This window comes from Mesoplodon densirostris, chromosome 7 (genome assembly GCF_025265405.1).
Source record: "Mesoplodon densirostris isolate mMesDen1 chromosome 7, mMesDen1 primary haplotype, whole genome shotgun sequence".
Taxonomy (NCBI): Eukaryota; Metazoa; Chordata; class Mammalia; order Artiodactyla; family Ziphiidae; genus Mesoplodon; species Mesoplodon densirostris.
The window spans coordinates 111,505,071-111,523,228 of record NC_082667.1 but is presented as its reverse complement, the minus strand read 5'-3'; the positions used below and the strand labels follow the sequence as shown (position 1 = coordinate 111,523,228).

The following is an 18,158-nucleotide window of genomic DNA, read 5'->3' as shown; positions in this document are numbered from 1 at the left end:
CCCCCTCCCCTCCCCTCCCCTCCCCAGCCCCAGCTCCGCGGAGGCGCTTCCTTTTCGAGGCAGCGAGGAAATGTGTGTCCACTGCCTCCCCTTCACCTCCTCTCCTCTGTCTGCTGCCTTCATCTACCTTTCAAGGCCTCTGTTTCTGTCTCACCCATTTTCTGAGCTGACCACTCCATCAGGGACCCATCAGGCACTCTCTGCCATCCTTGATGTTTTTCTCCAAAAGACGTTAGGCAAACGAACATTTCTTTCTTTCTCTTTCTTTCTCTCTCTTTTCTTTCTTTTCCTTCCTTCCTCCTTCCCTCCCTTCCTCCCTCCCACTCCCTCTCTCTCTCTCTTGATTTATTCCCTGATGCCCTTTCCAAAGAGAGCTTCAGATAATGCCTGTTTCAGCTGTGAAAACAGGTAGTACTGGCATTTGGGGTCATAGCTAGGAATATAGTCAGAGGAAGGGAGGACCTGTGCTGTCTTAGGAAACAAGGCAGCCTCTGAGGGCCTCCCAGAAAAGAGGGACAGCGACTCTTTCAGCCAAATACACTTTATTTCTTTTCTCTCTCAGCTGAAAAGGAGGCTAGCACATTCATGGAGCTGCAAATGACCGTCTAGGGGCCTGCTGTGGAGACAGGGAGGGAAGGGGCACAGGACTAACTCCGGGCCAGGGTCTGTGAACAGGGCAGGACCTCTGCCAGCATTTACCCAGTCCATTCCCACAGAGGGTCGCCAAAGAGAGAGCTAGAAACAGGGAAATGTAGATGGAATAGTTAGGGATGGGGCAACTTCTATGCAGGAGAAGGAGGGAGCCAAAGGGAGAAGTAACAGCCATCAGGGCAGGAAGGAATGGGGGTGTGTGAAGAACAGAAATAAATATCCTGATAAGAGGGGAGGCCAGGTGTGAGGGGTGAGTAGTGATGATGTTTCAAAGGATAATGAGGCAGCCACATCCTTGGACGGGGGCCAGCAGAGAAGCAGGAGGGAGGCAGCCGGGGACAAGGCTGAGGGTGTGAGCTCCCCACAAGGCAGAGGAACAGTTCTCCTGCGGGGTCCAAGGTTTGCCCAGGGAACAGGGAGTAGCAGGCCTGGAGAGGAGCCAGACCTGGGTCAGTGGGAGACAGTGTCTTCAGGAGCTGTCAGATGCCTCTCTGATTTAGGCCAGCGTACAGGTCCCGCTGGCCTTTCCGAATGGGCTAGGGGTGGAATAGAGAGGGGGTGGTCAGCAGGGTGGGAGGAGGTCACTCCTGAGAAAGAAGGGCCTCTGAAGAACCTTAGACCAGGGGTCAGGAGGCAGGCTCAACTGGTAAGAGATTTGATCTGGCCACCTCCTTTGAGCCTCAGTTTTCCTGTCTCAAAAATGGGAAACTAAAGACCCAACTCTTGGGGCTTTTTTCAGAATTAAATGAAGTCACTCGTGCGAAAGTGAAGAGCATGCTCTTGACTGGTGCTCAATAAATATTTGTTGAGTTTGTCCAGGTGTGATATTCAAAATATTTAACAATTCGTAGTGCACATACACTGAGCAATCAGAACAATCCTGGTGGTTCTCTGCTATGCCAGGCAGTAACTCTTCAGTTGCCCAACCTAGAGGTGGTCCAGTGGGGGAGGGGCTGTGATGTCTGGCAGTGTGTGTGCTGGGGATGGAGGATGGAGGAAGCTTGGGGCTATTCACCAGTGAAATATTTTCATATTCCAACAACTGGTAGGTGCATGCCGGTGGAACATCAGTCATGAGTTTATCATGTTAGAGTCTGGGTGTATGGTATTCCCCATGGCTGTCGCCCAGCTAATGAATAAGCCAGAGAAATAGGAGCAGCACCTCACCCCTACCACCCGTGGTTGTGGAAGCCCTGCAGACTTTGAGATGGCCCCGTTCTACTATGATGGATGCAGAGGTGGGCACATGGTGGGTTGTCCTGGAGCCCTGAGGGAGAGGATTTGAAGTGTCTGATGGACCAGATGGACAGTCCCACCTGTCCCCTTCTCTCCTAGAAAGACCCCTCCCCCCACTTTATCCCTTGTTACCTCATAGTCTGGGTTGGGTACAGGTGGTGGCCTCTCCCTGTTTTGCCCTGCAGAGGAGGGAAGGGAAAAATATTCATTTCCATGAGGAAACACCAATCTTGTGAGAATGAGACCCAGATTAAGGAGGGCGAACTCCCCTCTACTTCTTTTTTCTATTTCAGCTGCCCTTTCTCTTTGCTTTCTTTCATCCTATCTCTAATGACCCCACACTGTCCTTATCATTTGTGACCTCAGCTAAAGGTCCTTCCGCTGTTTCCCACAGGTTGGAGTTGGGAGGGCAAGGAAAAGGCAGGAACTAATGTCCCAAAGTCTCCCCAAAGATTGAGGGGTAGAGTCTGATTACTCCAGAACACTGACAGGCACTTGAAGAAGCCCATCCTGGTAGTAAACGTTTTTGCATTTTTCAAGGGTGGAGAGGACAGGAGTGATCTGAAATGGGACACTCTTTGTCAAGATCTTGGCCACACTGTGAATGTTCTAGAGAAGCTGTCTTGACCTAGCCCTGGACTTGCCAGCCCATCCTGGCCTGGGCTGGACATCCCCCCTTGGCGGGAATCTCCTCCATGGTCTTACCCCTGGGCCTGCTGCCAGCACCCGCTCCTCTCGTCACAGGCACGGCCCTGGCCTTTCTGCTCTTGCTCCAGTAATACACCAGCAGCAGCAAGCCCAAAGTGATGCAGATGTCCACTATGATGACTGTGGCCACCACGGTCAGATCCGCCTCCACGCAGTTCTCACACACTGTGGGGTGGGGAGTGTGGAGAGAAGAAGAGAAATCACCCAGAAAGGAAAACACAGGACACTGGAGATGAGGAAGGAAAAAATGAAGGTCGTTCTCCCTTTAATACTCACATGCCTGCCATGGTCGTAGACACCCCCTGCCCCCTTTCAACACGTTTATAACAACAAGCAAACTATGGTGTTCATGCGTAGAGGCTCTGCAGTCAGACAGTCCTGGGTTCAAGTCCCAGCCATGCTACTCACTAGCTGTGAAAGCTGTGGAATGTGTGTTCAACTCACAAAACCTCTGTTTCCTCATCTATAAAATGGGAGTAAGATAGCACTCAACCCATATGGTGGTTAAAAGGATTGTGTGAAAAGCCCCGGCAAGTATTTGGTATAGTGCTTAAAACTTAATAAGCACTCAATGATTGTTAGCTATCATTATTGCTTATTAATATGCCTTTGTTTATGACATTTTAGTAGAGTGGTTTTGAGTCCTTTTGGTAAATCTTGGAGAATTCCTCTCTGGATAAAGCATCGGATAAACTAATATTGGTGTCCCGTAATTCTGGACATGATATAATGCAAAGGACCCAATCTTGTCTCTTGGGACATTGTAGTTTTAGATCTAGAGCTGACTGAGTTTACCCAGACAGCCCCATATTGGTGTTTAATCTATATTTCAGAAAACACTGATGCTGTGTGGCCCCAGACAGTCCCGGATTGGGTGTCACAGAAGCACAAAGATGCCAGGGGACTCTGAGTTGGGTTAGGGGAAATATTGGGAATGCCCTTCTGAAATGATCCTCCCTAAAGAGTCTAATAGTGCTTGCTCTGAAGATCTATATTACCTCTTGCTTTCAGGTAGATCCCATGATTCTTGTCCTTTGAGCAGGTATAATATCCGCTGTTCTCTATTTCTGAAAAATCCTTCAGTAACAGTGGGTTGTTATGATGGGGCATGTCATTATTATCTTTTTTCCAAGTTATTTCCTCAGATACAGTATCCTCAGGGCATGTCAGCTCTACACTGTTTCCAGAGATGGAGACTTTATATACTGGGGAATGGGACAAAAGAGAAGGGAAATTAAGGGGAGAACCCAGTAAGACTTAAGGCAAATTAGTAGCAGAAGAATCAACCAAATGCGGAAAGTCCTCTGACATCCTAGATCTTAGATTTTCTTGTCAAAAGGGAACTCTGCTGGCTGGGAGTATGAAAGAGGAGATATGTAGGAGAAGGGGCCCTAGAGAAACTTTTGAAGGTGCCTTCAGAGTTTAGGCATGGACATGGGGACTTGGAAGGGCAGGAGGGAAGTAAAGAAAATCCACAGCAGTCCTTATTTGTAATGTTTCTAAAATGGGAGTTAGAAATATGAGGTTGGGAGGACCTCAGTTCTTGGGGTTAATCTCTCTCAATCAGTTCCTTCTTCCCAACCACTGACTTGCATCATCAGATAGGGCAGATATAAAAGACTGATAAACTTACATTTCAGTGTTTGTGTTTGTGTAACTTCATCTGAAAATGAAAAAAGGAAGGAATGGTAAGAAAATAACCTTGGTTTAAGTTTAAATTGTAGGGGAAAAATTTCAAGTGGAACTAGATACTATCCCCAAGAACTCCCAAAGAGGGCCTGTTTTTTAGGGAGCTCCAAGTCTTGAAGGTGAGCTATGTACTTGTCCTATAAGATATGCTCATAGACACAACTCAGATACATCAATCTGAGAATATACCAGCATGTGCTTCTAGACTTAGATCCACTAGAGCTCGGTCTTAAAATCCTAAAGCTAAAAAATTCCAGTCATCTTCAAGCTTATTCTCTTGCATTAGAAAGAACCATATTCCAGATAGATATGAAAGGGTCTTCTCAGAGATAAAGACCTTTGTACATTTGAATCACTGATACTTGGGTTTACCTGTTTTTCGTTATTCAGAAGTTCTTACTTAAAACTAACAGAAACCCTCATAGTAGAGATTAAATATCTTTCTTCTTATTCCATGCCACTTTTCTGTTATTGCCCTTAAATTATGTGAAGCACTATGCACATTTTAAGGAAATAGTTCTTCTAATAAAATGTGACTTTATTTTAAATTATATATGAGTGCAATCAACTCTCAATTTTTTTGTGTGTGTGTGCGGTACGCGGGCCTCTCTCTGTTGTGGCCTCTCCCGCTGCGGAGCACAGGCTCCGGACACGCAGGCTCAGCAGCCATGGCTCACGGGCCTAGCCGCTCCGCGGCATGTGGGATCTTCCTGGACCGGAGCACGAACCTGTGTCCCCCGTATCGGCAGGTGGACTCTCAACCACTGTGCCACCAGGGAAGCCCCTCAATTATTTTCGTTAGAACTATTGGTGTGGACAACTGAAATCCACTATTATAATTTGGGGATCCAGCCAAATTCCCCACAGTAAGCAATTTTGCCCTGGGAAGTGGGCTGGGGAGCACCCTCATTTCCTAGAAAACTTGTGGCTGGGACACTGGGAGGCACTAGGCTATGCTTGAGCCTGTATATGACAGCTGGAAGAGTGGAGAGTGGTGCTCAGAGACAGCCCTCTCTCTGTTGGGGGTGTTTTGCTACAGTGTGCTGTTGGGGACGGAGCGCTGGGCTGAGTCAGTAGCACTGTGTTTGAATCCCAGATCTGCTTTAGGCTGTGACCAAGGGAAAACCATTTAACTTCTCAGAGCTTCAGTTTCTTCATCTGGGAAATGGAGATAAAACATCCACTTCACAGGGTATTCGTGAGAATTAAATGGATTATGAAGGTGAAAATGGATGGTGCATAGCAGATGCTCAAGGAAAGCGTTAGTTACTTTCTTCCTTTCCTTCTGGGGGTCCTGCTAATGGAGAACAGAACAGAGTTCTGCCCCAGTTGCTCAGTCAGCCCTCCAGCTGAGATCATACGGAATGTAAACAAGTCATTCTCCAGGTGGATCTATCTGCTAATAATTGGGAGTTGAGTATAATGACAATAGATAGTCTATAATATTTTGATTTGGGAATAATTTTTCAGCTCTGATATTTCTTAGAAATATTAAACTAGAAATCATAAATAAAATAATTTAGAAGTAAATAGAAGTTTCACTCTGATTGGTGTGTTTGTTTGGAAAAGCAATGTAATGGAAATTGCTCACAACTCCTTTTGGCACAAATGCAGTAGTAGAGCTCAGACCAGCACATTCTCATATGAGGGCCTAGATGTCTATGCTCACAAAACTTTTATACACATTCATAATGATTTAAAAAATGAGCTTCAGCATCAGCTAAATCTGCATTTATATTTCTCTCTCTGATTGGACTATATATTTATTTTCTAAGCCTTGGTTTTCTTACCTGTAGAATAGGGATGTTAGGAGAATTATATGAGGAAATTCAGGTAAAATATTAAGGGCAATACATAGAACACACATGCTCAATAAACTTTAATGCATATTAATTAGTCTGCATACTTCCCATATAATGATGGCTAAAATCCACCCCCTGCTTTCTATACATCAGATAATGTTCTAAGTAAATTACTCATTCAGTCCTCATAACAACCCTACCAGCTAGGTATCACTATTATTTCCATTTTGCATGTAATGATGCTATGGCACAGAGAAGTTAAGTAAATTATTCAAAGACACTCAGCAAATAAGAAGTTGAGCCAGGATTCATATATGACTGTCTAGATTCAGAGTTAGACTCTTAACCTCACACTACATGGCCTTCTCCTCTGCCTGAGATATTCTTCCTTAAAATATAAGCTCACCCTTTAAAATTCAGCTCAAGAATCACCTCCTCTGGGGAGCTTTCCCCAACCATCCTCTGTAGAGTTGACCACTCTTTATATTTTATTCTGTATCTACCCATAACATGCAAAAGACTATATTATCAATTATTTGTCTTTCAAATAAGACCATCAGCTTTTTTTTTTTTTATGACCATACCACCTGTCTTGAGGGATCTTAGTTCCCCAACCAGGGATTGAAACTGGGCCCTCCGCAGTGAAAGCGTGGAGTCCTAACCACTGGGCTGCCAGGGAATTCCCAAGATCATCAGCTTCTTGAGGGGAAGAAACTAGTGATGCATTCACATGTATGATCATTATTCATTCAAAAATATTCATTGAGCACCTACTATGTGCCAGGCACTGGGCCAGGTAAATAAGACGCCATCTCTGCTTTCAGTGAATTCATGATTTACACAAAAACTTGTGGTGGCTCCAACACCTACATGTATATTCTTTCCTGAATGGATGCTCAGGGATACACATCACGTTCAGCTATAATCAGACCTGACAGTTAGCAACAAACATAGGCACATATCATTGAAAGATAATTGTATTTTCCCTCTAATAGTTCTGGTTCTTAGTATTTATTACTATGATTGTCTTCTATGACCATTTTGTTCCACATTTGAAAGGAAGTCGTACAGAGTGAAAATCGTCTTACCAGCTTCTTCGAAATCTGAAAAGGAAATGATAAGAAACTGTTAGCAATACTCCTATCAGCTACTAAGATCAGACCCTGCTGCCATGGGTTAGGACTCTTCCCTCAACCTTTAGAAAACAATGGATATGTTTGGTAGTGTATATATGTCCACGCCACTCTCTCACTTTGTCACAGCTTACCCTTCCCCCTCCCCATATCCTCAAGTCCATTCTCTAGTAGGTCTGTGTCTTTATTCCCATCTTACCCCTAGGTTCTTCATGACCTTTTTTTTTTTTTTCTTAGATTCCATATATATGTGTTAGCTAGTGGAAAGCAGCAGCATAGCACAGGGAGATCAGCTCGGTGGTTTGTGACCACCTAGAGGGGTGGGGTAGGGAGGGTGGCAGGGAGGGAGACGCAAGAGGGAAGAGATATGGGAACATATGTATATGTATAACTGATTCACTTTGTTATAAAGCAGAAACTAACGCACCATTGTAAAGCAATTATACTCCAATAAAGATGTTTAAAAAAAGAAAAAAGAAAACAATGGATATTCAAATTCCCCATGGCTGTATACAAAAAGCTGTATAGGATCCTACATTAAACAACTGGTAACGAATTATAAAAAAGGGTTCTAAGTAATCATTTTGACTATAATATATATATTTGGTATATAAATATAAAAATATATTTATGAAATCATTACATTGTACACCTTAACTCACCCCATGTTATATGTCAACTATATTCCAATAAAGCTGGGGAAAGAAGATCTGTATTGGGCATAAATTAAATGATAAACAAAATCAACCCTAAATGGCCAATAACATGTGGAAGAGGTGAGTTATTCTGAAGCATATCAGTGCTTTTGATATACCCCATCTGTCAATAATGAAACATTAACACATTCTCCATGATATATTAAAAAGAGTATCCAAAGGACACTACAAATTAGGCAGTGTAATGCAATGGAATGGAGACTGGCCCAGTGGCTGCCTTTAAACACAAAATTGGTTCACTCAATTTGGAGGAGCTGACTGAATAGAAAGCCTTCCAATATTGGGACATTCTTGACTCTCTGCAATGACTGAGAAAGTAAGTCCAGGGCAGGCACACTCATATGCATGTGCACACATGAACACATATGCACATACATTCAAAGTAGTTGGACATGTAATTCTGAAAGTGCACTCAAATGCTGCCCCAGAGGCTTATTCAGTGCATCTCCATGCAGGCATTCAAGCCACAAACCCTCTACAAAAATCTCCCATCAAATATGAAATGCAAACAAATGAAAACTGTTTGCACTTTTTTAGTTGTCTCAATTTTTTTCTTTTGAATAGTTAAGACTCATTATTTCCTATGATCTCTGTTTCATTCCTCTTCTTGGCTAGAACTATCTCTAGACTTATGAAGAAAAGGCAGAGGAGAAGATGATAGAAACCTCTTTTATTGGTATCTGTGGGAGCTCTGTGGGAGGTCTAATGAAAACTCCACTCATAAATACAAAACACATTGGGCTGACTTCATAACAAGGAAAGAAAGCATATCTCACCTTCTTCTGCCCAAGCACCAACTAGAAAATAAATAAGAAAAAAAGAGTTAGTAAATGTGAGTGCCTGAGATTCCAAGCAGAAAAAGTTCTAAGGCCTAGTCTGCCCATTTCTGAAGATCTAAGGTCCTTTCCACCCACTGCTGGATCACAGTTATTCCTATACCCCAGATAAGTGACAAAGACTGCTGCGTACTGACCACGGGTTCCTGGTCAATTCGGGATGAAACAGAAGAAGAAAGCATCTAGCGTTAAACATGAACACACAATATTTAGCAAACAGAAGTTAGAAAACGTTGAGGGTACATCTGGGGAGACTGGAGAAACAGCCAAAGAAGTTTGCAGCCCAGCCACAATTTTGAAAAGAAATCTCTGACTGTGGAAGAAAAACAAGCTCTGGGTTAGGTACAAAGACAGATTCTTGTTCTGTCTCTGACTCCTGCTTGTCTGATGGTTTGGTTTTTCCATTTGTTTCCTACTTGAGAAAGAGATGGAAATATTTGAAACCATTTATTCATCAACTAGAACCTGTGCATTGAAGAGTCCCACCATATTTCCACTGGGCCCTCCAGAGTCCCCACACTTAGCAGTAATTTGGATTCTTTATAAAAATCAGTTTCCCTGACATTGCCTTAAAGTTTTAGTTTTTAAAAAAAAATTAATTAATTTTATTTTTGGCTGCGTTGGGTCTTCGTTGCTGCTTGTGGGAGTTCTCTAGTTGTGGCGAGCGGGGGCTACCCTTCGTTACGGTGGGTGGCCTTCTCATTGCAGTGCCTTCTCTTGTTGCGGAGCACGGGCTCTAGGTACGTGGGCTTCAGTAGTTGTGGCACGCAGGCTCAGTAGTTGTGACTCACGGGCTCTAGAGTGCAGGCTCAGTAGTTGTGGCACATGGGCTTAGTTGCTCCGCTGAATGTGGGATCCTCCCGGACCAGGGATCGAGCCCATGTCCCCTTCATTGGCAGGCAGATTCTTAACCACTGCACCACCAGGGAAGTCCTGCCTTAAAGTTTTATGTGTACCTCTTTTATCAACAGCCTCTATATTGGGTGAGACACCCCTCCCAACTGCCTCCTGCCCGCACCTGCATAACCAGAGCAGACTGGGCACATTCTCATGATGCCAAATCTCTAGAGATGCTTGGGTCTTTGGTATTCTCTCTCTCTCTCTCTCCCCTGCTCTGCAGAGCATAGTTTATACTATAGGCCTCTAAGCCAATTCCTTGAAGGAGTCACACTCTGCCCCTTGACACTCCAAATATGTTTCCTGGACCAGTAGCAGACGAATAAGCCAGAGAGCTTATTAGAAACGCAGAATCGCAGTCCCACTCCAGACCCACTGAAGCAGAAGTTGCAATTTAACAATATCTCCCTGTGATTTGTATGAACATTCAAGCTTGAGAAACCCAAGATGAAGCAGGAAGTAGAGAAACCATGGCTGTAGCTCTGAGATGGGAGCCCCAGCTGTGATGGCAGTTTCTAGGTCTCTGAAATAAAACCCTTGTGAGCTGCCTGGCATCATGTCGTGCTGTCATTAAGAGCACAGGCCTATAGGCAGTCCTGAGTTCCCAGATCAGCTTCAGCACTTACTAACTGTGTGGTTCTAAACAAGTTATGGAGCTTCTTTGAGTATTAGTTTCTTCATCTGTAAAATAGGGGATACATATAACATTTATCTTCCAAGGTGGAGGTAAGGATTAAATTAGTTAACACGTGTAAAGACTTTTTTAACACGGTATCTGACACTCAATAAATGGCAACCTTTAAAAGAATCTTCTTTGTCTGTTATGAGATATGGAAATGCTCTTGGTTATTAATTTATATTCCACCTGGCTTCAAAAAGGACTAAAGTAATTGAAAGCTCTTTGTCAACTGAAGAAGACTGAAAATTATGAGGTGTTTCATTGTCTCACATACTAAGCTTGCTGTATACCCTGTGCAGAGTTTGGGTTCAACTATCTAGTCTCCTCACAACAAAGAGTGAAGGTTAACTCTTCTAATCTCTTCTGTGTTAGCTCTTAAGGGCTTGGCTGTTCATTGACAGAATGAGCTTGTTCTCAGAGGCACAAAGACCGCCTTGCTTTCAGTAGATATGATCATCCCAACTGCTTTCCTTTGGCTGTTCTCTGAAAGGTCTCCTGGGCATGCACTAGCCTCCAGCCCTGGTTCCCTACGCTAACATTGCACAAACACTTTATATTTTCTAGTAAATGAGGTTCCTTGGTACCACTGGGCAGCACCAGCTTAGGCTGTGAGCCTTCCATGGTCTGGAGAAACACCCCCCTTTTCATTCCATCCTACTCACCTGATAAGAGGCAGAGTCCCAGAACTCTCCAGAGATTCCCCGACTGCATCCTTCCCTCACCAGACACACACTCTACCTAAGATGGCGGAGGCCAGTTGGCTTATAACTTCTGAAAAAGAAGCCAGAGGACTTTTTCAAAACCCCTGATGGAGATGAGGACCCTGGGGCCATTGCTTTCAATGCTGGGATGAAGAAGGGGGCTTTGTAAGAGGGAGACTCACCATTTTCCGAAGCAGGCACCTGAGGCTGGGAGGGGAGGCGGGTTTCTGAAACCTACACAGGAAGTGTGGAGGGGCCTCTGGGCCTGCAGGGTTCTACGTCACTGGGAAACGTTCGAGGCAGAAGCAGCCACCTGGGTTGTCTGGGGAGAGTTGGGCCCCACATCCTCCCATTGGACGAGCAAGACCTGAAGGTGCTGTGAAAAATACCTGCAGTTTAGTTGTCTGGGCCTTGCACAATGCAACCCCCATGTCAGGGGCTCCCTTCTCAGAAACCCCTGCCCGCCAAACAAGCTGTGACAGGCAGAGAGAGGAGCACCAAAGAGCTGCTTTCTTTATGGCGTATGTGGCATGGGGCAGCAAGGCACAGCCATTTTATTAGCAAAACTGTTGGCTTGAAAAGACATGTTGACTTAAAACCATGAGATGCCATTCTTTTTTGCCTATCATATTTGCAAAAATATTTACAAACACAATATTCAATGTTGGAAAGGGTAAAATAAAGCGTGACAGTCTCAGAATCTGCTGATGTGAGTGCAAACGGACACAGCCTTTCTTCATTTTTGAGCATGCATCAATCAAATGCTTACCGGGTGCCAGGCACCGTGCTGAGGGCTTTACCAACAGATCTCACTTAATCCTCAAAACAACCCTCTAAGGTAGGTATTATTTTCATCCCCATTTTATACTTGAGTAAACTGAGGTTCAGACAGGTTATTTAAGTTGTCACAGATTACAGAGCTGGGACCCTGGAAAACATTTTGGCGAAATTCATTGATTCAGTAAATATTTGATATCTACTATGCTGTAGTATGTGCTGGGTGCTAGTAATAGAGCAGTCACAAGATAGTCCTTGTGGAGGATGAAAGGAAATATGGACATTAAACTGATTATTTCATGAGATTGATGCTGAGAAAGAGGAAATACAGGGGCTGTGGGAGTGATAGAGGGGGGCCTAATATACTCTGGGGGTAGAGAAATTCACCCTTCTCAGGGTGACATCTAAGCTGAAACCTGATGGAGGAATAGGGGTGACCCAGGTGCAGGGCGGGGCAGGAGAGCAAGTAAAGTATTCCAGACAAAGGGAGCATCATGTTTGGAGCCTGGAGATGAGGAAGAGAGGCATTCAAGAAACTGGAAGTCCAGAAAGGCAGGTAACAGAGTGAGAAGGAAGGTAAGAAATGGGACCAGAAACTCAGCAGGTTCCAGATAGGGAGGGATTTGCAAGCCTTGTTAAAGATTCCTAAGGATTATTTTAAGGGCAATGGGAAGTGATGGAAGGGTTTAAAACAGGAGGACGACAGCATCAAATTCTTTAAACATTTAAAAATTTTTAAATGAAAAAATTAATTATGGAAGTAATACATGCACGTTACAAAGAAGAGCACAGAAGGGTACATACAACAGTCTCTCACCTCACCTCGACTCAGCCCTATTTTTCTCCCTAGAGAAAACCACTTTTAACTGTGTAAACTGTTTTTTTTCTGGTGGTTACCTTCTTTTTTGTTGTTGTTGTTGGTACGCGGGCCTCTCACTGTTGTGGCCTCTCCTGTTGCGGAGCACAGGCTCCGGACGCGCAGGCTCAGCGGCCATGGCTCACGGGCCCAGCCGCTCCGCGGCATGTGGGATCTTCCCGGACCGGAGCACGAACCCGTGTCCCCTACATCGGCAGGCGGACTCTCAACCACTGCGCCACCAGGGAAGCCCTATGTTTAATTTTTTGAAGAACTCCTACGCTATTTTCCACAGCAGCCGCACCATTTTACATTCCCACGAACAGTGCACAAGTTTCCGACTTATCCACATCTTTTATCAACACTTTTCTGTTCTTTTGATAATAGTCATCCTAATGGGTGTGATGTGGTATCTCATTGTAGTTTTGATTTACATTTCCCTGATAATTAGTGATGTTGAGTGTCTTCTCATGTGCTTGTTGGCCCTTTTATATCTTATTGGGAGAAATGTCCATTCAAGTCCTTTGCTCTTTTTTTTTTTTTTTTTTTTTTTTTTTTTGCGGTATGCGGGCCTCTCACCGTCGCGGCCTGTCCCGCTGCGGAGCACAGTCTCCAGACGCGCAGGCCCAGCGGCCATGGCTCCCGGGCCCAGCCGCTCCACGGCACGTGGGATCCTCCAGGACCGGGGCACGAACCCGTGTCCCGTGTATTGGCAGGCGGACCCCCAACCACTGTGCCACCAGGGAAGCCCCCGAATTCCTTTTTTAAAAAAAATATTTATTTATTTTGGCTGCGCCAGGTCTTAGTTGTGGCATGCAAGATCTTTAGTTGCAGCATTTGGACTCTTAGTTGCGGCATGCATGTGGGATCTAGTTCCCTGATCAGGGATCCAACCCAGGCCCCCTGCATTGGAAACATGGAGTCTTACCCACTGGACCACCAGGGAAGTCCCAGCTCTCCATTTATTTATTTTTAAATGTCTCAATGTTTTATAATTTCCTCTATATAGGTCACATTTTCTTTGGGTTAGATTTTTGTTGAATATACTCTGATACTATGTTAGGTGGTATCTTTTTTTTTAAATTGAGGTATAGTTGATTTGCAATAATATGTTAGCTTCAGGTGTATAACATAGTAATTCAATATTTTTATAGATTACACTCTAAAATTTTTTAAAGCTGTTTTTAGTTAATTGTTGGGGATACAAATGTTTATTAATATTATCTGTTTATATATATATACACACAGATTATATATATATTAATATATATATTTATATATATTAATCTTATATGTTTCATTGCTAAATTCTCCTATTATTCTTAATCATTTGTTTATAGTCTTTTGTTATGGTATTGTGAAAAATCATGTCATCTGCCAACAATTACAGCTTTAGTTCCTCTTTTTTTGTTCTGTAATCCTCTAATTTGTTTTCCTTATTGTACTGCACTGGACAGGGCTCTGTATGATACAACATGGAATAGAAGTGGGGACATTGGGCGTTCTTCTCAATTCTTAATTTGGAAATGAATCTGCTATTTCCCCATTTAGGATAATATTTGCTGAAGGATTTTAATAGTTATTATTTATCAGGTTAAAGAATTCCCTTCTAGTTCCAATTTACAAAGAATTTTTATCCTGAATAGGCATGGGATTTTATTCAATGCTTTTTCTACTTCTATTGAGTTGCTCATGTAGTTTTTCTCTGAATCTGTTTATGTGGTAAATTACATGTGTAGATTTTCTAATATTAAACCATTGTTGTATAACTGGTGTTGGGCTGCACCCTGCAGGCCTGAACACCTTGTAGTTGCCCAGTTAGTGACCAAAGAAAGAGCCTGGAGACAGGGACAGAGACATCAATGGTTTATTGGACAGGGGATCTTCCACAAAGTGTCCTGGAGTGACACCCCACTGTGTGTGGCAGATGGCCTGGAAAGACATAGTGGCTTTTGCTCTGGGGGGCGTGGGGGTGGGAATTGATGTCAGTTGGGCTCAGTTACCAGGGGCTAATTAAGCCCTATGATTAATTGGATAGTAATGGAGTGAAACAGCGACTGGTTGAGCAGGAGATGTACAGAGAGCAAGAGAACAACCATTTGAATGGCCTGACCATACAACTGGATAAATCCTGTTTGGTAGTGGTCCCTTCCATCCTCCCTCCCTCCATATTTTCTTTCTTCCTTTCTCCCTCCTTCCTTTCTCCCTCCTTCCTTTCTCCCTTCTTTCCTTCCTTCCTTCCTTCCTTTCTTTCTTTCCTTCTTTCTTTCTGATTTTTCCTTCTATTTTCATTAGTGAAATAGGCTTGAAATTTCTTTGTTACAGTATCTTTGATTTTTGTATTGGCATTATGCTGACCTCAATGAAAGAGTTAAGTAGTATTTTACTTCTTCAATACTCTGGAAGAATTTAACTTTTTCTGGTATGGTAAGTCATTTGCCACTCATTCACTGGTTTTTCAGCTTCTAAACTTTTGTTCTATTTCCTATCTGCTGTTATCTTCACATTCTCCTTGTCTTTTATGGGTATATGCCATTTTAGTAGGGTTTCAGGAGTGAAAGGGGATAAATAACGTGCGTGTTCAATTTGTCATACCAAATCTGATATCTCTATTTCCTTTCCCACTTATGCATTTATCTGTAAAGTTGGACTAGCTGAGAGTTGATTGTATAAAGAGTAGATTCAGATCTGAGCTTGCATATTTAACTTTAAATTATTCATTTTAATGGAAGAACTAAGAAGCCTATATAACATAAAACAGTACATAGTTAAAAAAATAATTTACCAATTCAGTAGCAATGAGCACCCCCAAAGCCCAGATAAGTAGGCCTCAAATACTATTTCACATTAAAAGTAATCAAGGAGGGCTTCCCTGGTGGCGCAGTGGTTAAGAATCCACTTGCCAATGTAGGGGACACGGGTTCGAGTCCTGACCCAGGAAGATCCCACATGACGTGGAGCAACTAGGCCCGTGTGCCACAGCTACTGAGCCTGCGCTCTAGAGCTCGCATGCCACAACTACTGGGCCCGTGTGCCACAGCTGCTGAAGCCCGCACGCCTAGAGCCTGTGCTCTGTAACAAGAGAAGCCACCGCAGTCAGAAGCCCGTGCACCGCAACGAAAAGTAGCCCCCGCTTGCCACAACCAGAGAAAGCCCGCACACAGCAACAAAGACCCAACACAACCCAAAATAAAAATAAAAAATAGGGCCTCCCTGGTGGCGCAGTGGTTGAGAGTCCGCCTGCCGATGCAGGGGATACGGGTTCGTGCCCCGGTCTGGGAGGATCCCATATGCCGCGGAGCGGCTGGGCCCGTGAGCCATGGCCGCTGAGCCTGCGCGTCCGGAGCCTGTGCTCCGCAACGGGAGAGGCCACAACAGTGAGAGGCCCGCGTACAGAAAAAAAAAAAAAAAAAAAAAAAAAAAAATTATTAAAAAAAAAAAGTAATCAAGGATACCTGAAGAATTGTGGATGACTTCAGACCTGGGGCAAGAAGTAGACAAGATGAGGCTGCAACATCTTGTCACATGTGTCAAAAAGACTGTCATATGAGAAATTACCTTGATGTTATGATGGCCTCTTAATATACTATATAACAAACAATCCCAGAGATCACAGAGCAGAATGGTTCACAGACAAAATTAATACCCTTGATTCATTTGGTTTATTAAATCAATTAAAAACATTTAATGAGTAGCAATGGGAAAGAGATGTGGAAGTTTAATCCCTCTGGGATAGGGTATAAACCGGTGGAAGACCCACTGGGTGTGAATCCTGTCTACATAATGTTAATCAGCCCTACCTTTCTCTCTGCTGCAAGGACTGGGATTGTGGATGAACAGGGAGGCTCTGCAGATGATGGTGGCTGGATTGCAAACACTCTTGCTCCCATCAAGGGGCTCAGGACATACTACCCCAAAAGATGGCACCTTGGCATATTGAATATTTTAAGCTGAAGGACTCTGAGAAAACAACAGCAGCAGCAGGAAGCTCACTCTCACCTTCCCCCCTTGCCCTTCTACCCTGAAACATGTAGGTCATAAATCCTCATGTGATAGGTGCCCTACCTATGCCTGGAGGAAAGGAACATTCTTATCTCCAAAGACAGAGGAACTCGAAGAATCTGTCCTTGTGAAATTCCCCCCAGTGTAGAACAATGACCTCATACTCCTCAAACTATTATTCCACCACAATGGTCCACTCTTCAGCAAACCCAGCATAAAATACTCAGGTGTGTTTCTCTGAGTCTTCATTTCCTTATGAAGTCTCCCATGTCCTGCAAAATTACATTAAATCAATGTGTAGGTTTTCCTCCCGTTAATCTTTCTTTGTCAGTTTAATTTTCAGACCCAGCCAGGGACCCTAAGAGGGTCAAGGAAGACTTTCCCCTCTCCTATACTCTTGTTGTAGGAACACAAGGGCAACAATTCCAGGCTACAGCTGTAGCTTGTCAATTACTGTGATAGGCAGTTATGGGTTTTACCTGCGTTTGTCAGGCAGAGTACACAGAGGGCCACAATAGGTGTCACAAGCAAATGACTGATTTAAGATTTTACAAACAGTGAGTGTCTCGGAAGTATCTGGTGTTTCATGTGCCTTGTGTAGATTAGTAGTCACCTACTGAGTCTGTCCACTGCTTCCTATATCAACAGATATCTGCTTTATTCATTAAGGCCTGCTCTACCTCACAAGCTACTCACTTCTACACTTAATTTCTTCTATCCTCCTTATTTGTTTCCTTCTCTTATTTTCCATAGCAGACCTGAATATTCTTTTTCCTTTTTTTTGGCCGCACCGTGCAGCTTGCGGAAGCTTAGTTCCCCGATCAGGGATTGAACCCGGGCTGGGCCCCGGCAGTGAGACAATGAAAGCACCAAGTCCTAACCACTGGGCCACCAGGGAATTCCCAGACCCGAATATTCCTAAATAACATAGCAACACACCTTACAAGGATTCGAGAGCCAATCTGAAGAGGCTCCCACCAGCTAATGATGGGATAATTTGAGAATCAATAAGTATAATATCTGTAATGTTTGCAATGCATCAAATATGTTTAATGCCATGAGTTTATAATGACACTACAAACAAACAAACACACAAAAAAATCTTTAAATGGTAACAATTGGACGATACTAGTGAACCAGGTTGTTGTGTTCAAAACTAATCTTTCCTGTATGAACTATCCCACTGGGTAACCGTTTAGCAGATGAGGGAGTTTCCCTTCCTAGAAGTAGCCTAGCTAGTAAATGAAGCAGGAATGATAGAATTAGAACATCATAGTTTATAATGCCTAATGAATGAATGAATGGTTCTAGGCACTGAGCATTGAAGACTGCTTGACAGAACCAAAAAAGATGACATTATGTACCTCTTGAAGGAAGAATACGATACCACATGTGAGGTAGTCTTACAAAAAATCAACTCTGATTCTGACTGAGGCTCAGTCAAGTCTACAGCATGACTCTCAGGTGTGGTCAAT

General features: G+C 43.6%; 1 protein-coding gene across 1 annotated transcript; it reads right to left on the bottom strand.

Moving 5' to 3' along the window:
- Nucleotides 1-1,130: 1,130 nt before the first annotated feature.
- LOC132494070 (T-cell surface glycoprotein CD3 epsilon chain) lies at nt 1,131-11,058 on the bottom strand. Its single transcript, XM_060105109.1, has 8 exons — nt 11,010-11,058; nt 8,712-8,732; nt 7,175-7,189; nt 4,229-4,258; nt 3,594-3,800; nt 2,593-2,760; nt 2,020-2,066; nt 1,131-1,187 (listed from the first exon to the last, which is right to left on the bottom strand). The coding sequence occupies exons 1-8, from the start codon at nt 11,056-11,058 to the stop codon at nt 1,131-1,133; spliced, it is 594 nt and encodes a 197-aa protein (XP_059961092.1).
- Between the last annotated feature and the right edge of the window lie 7,100 nt (nt 11,059-18,158).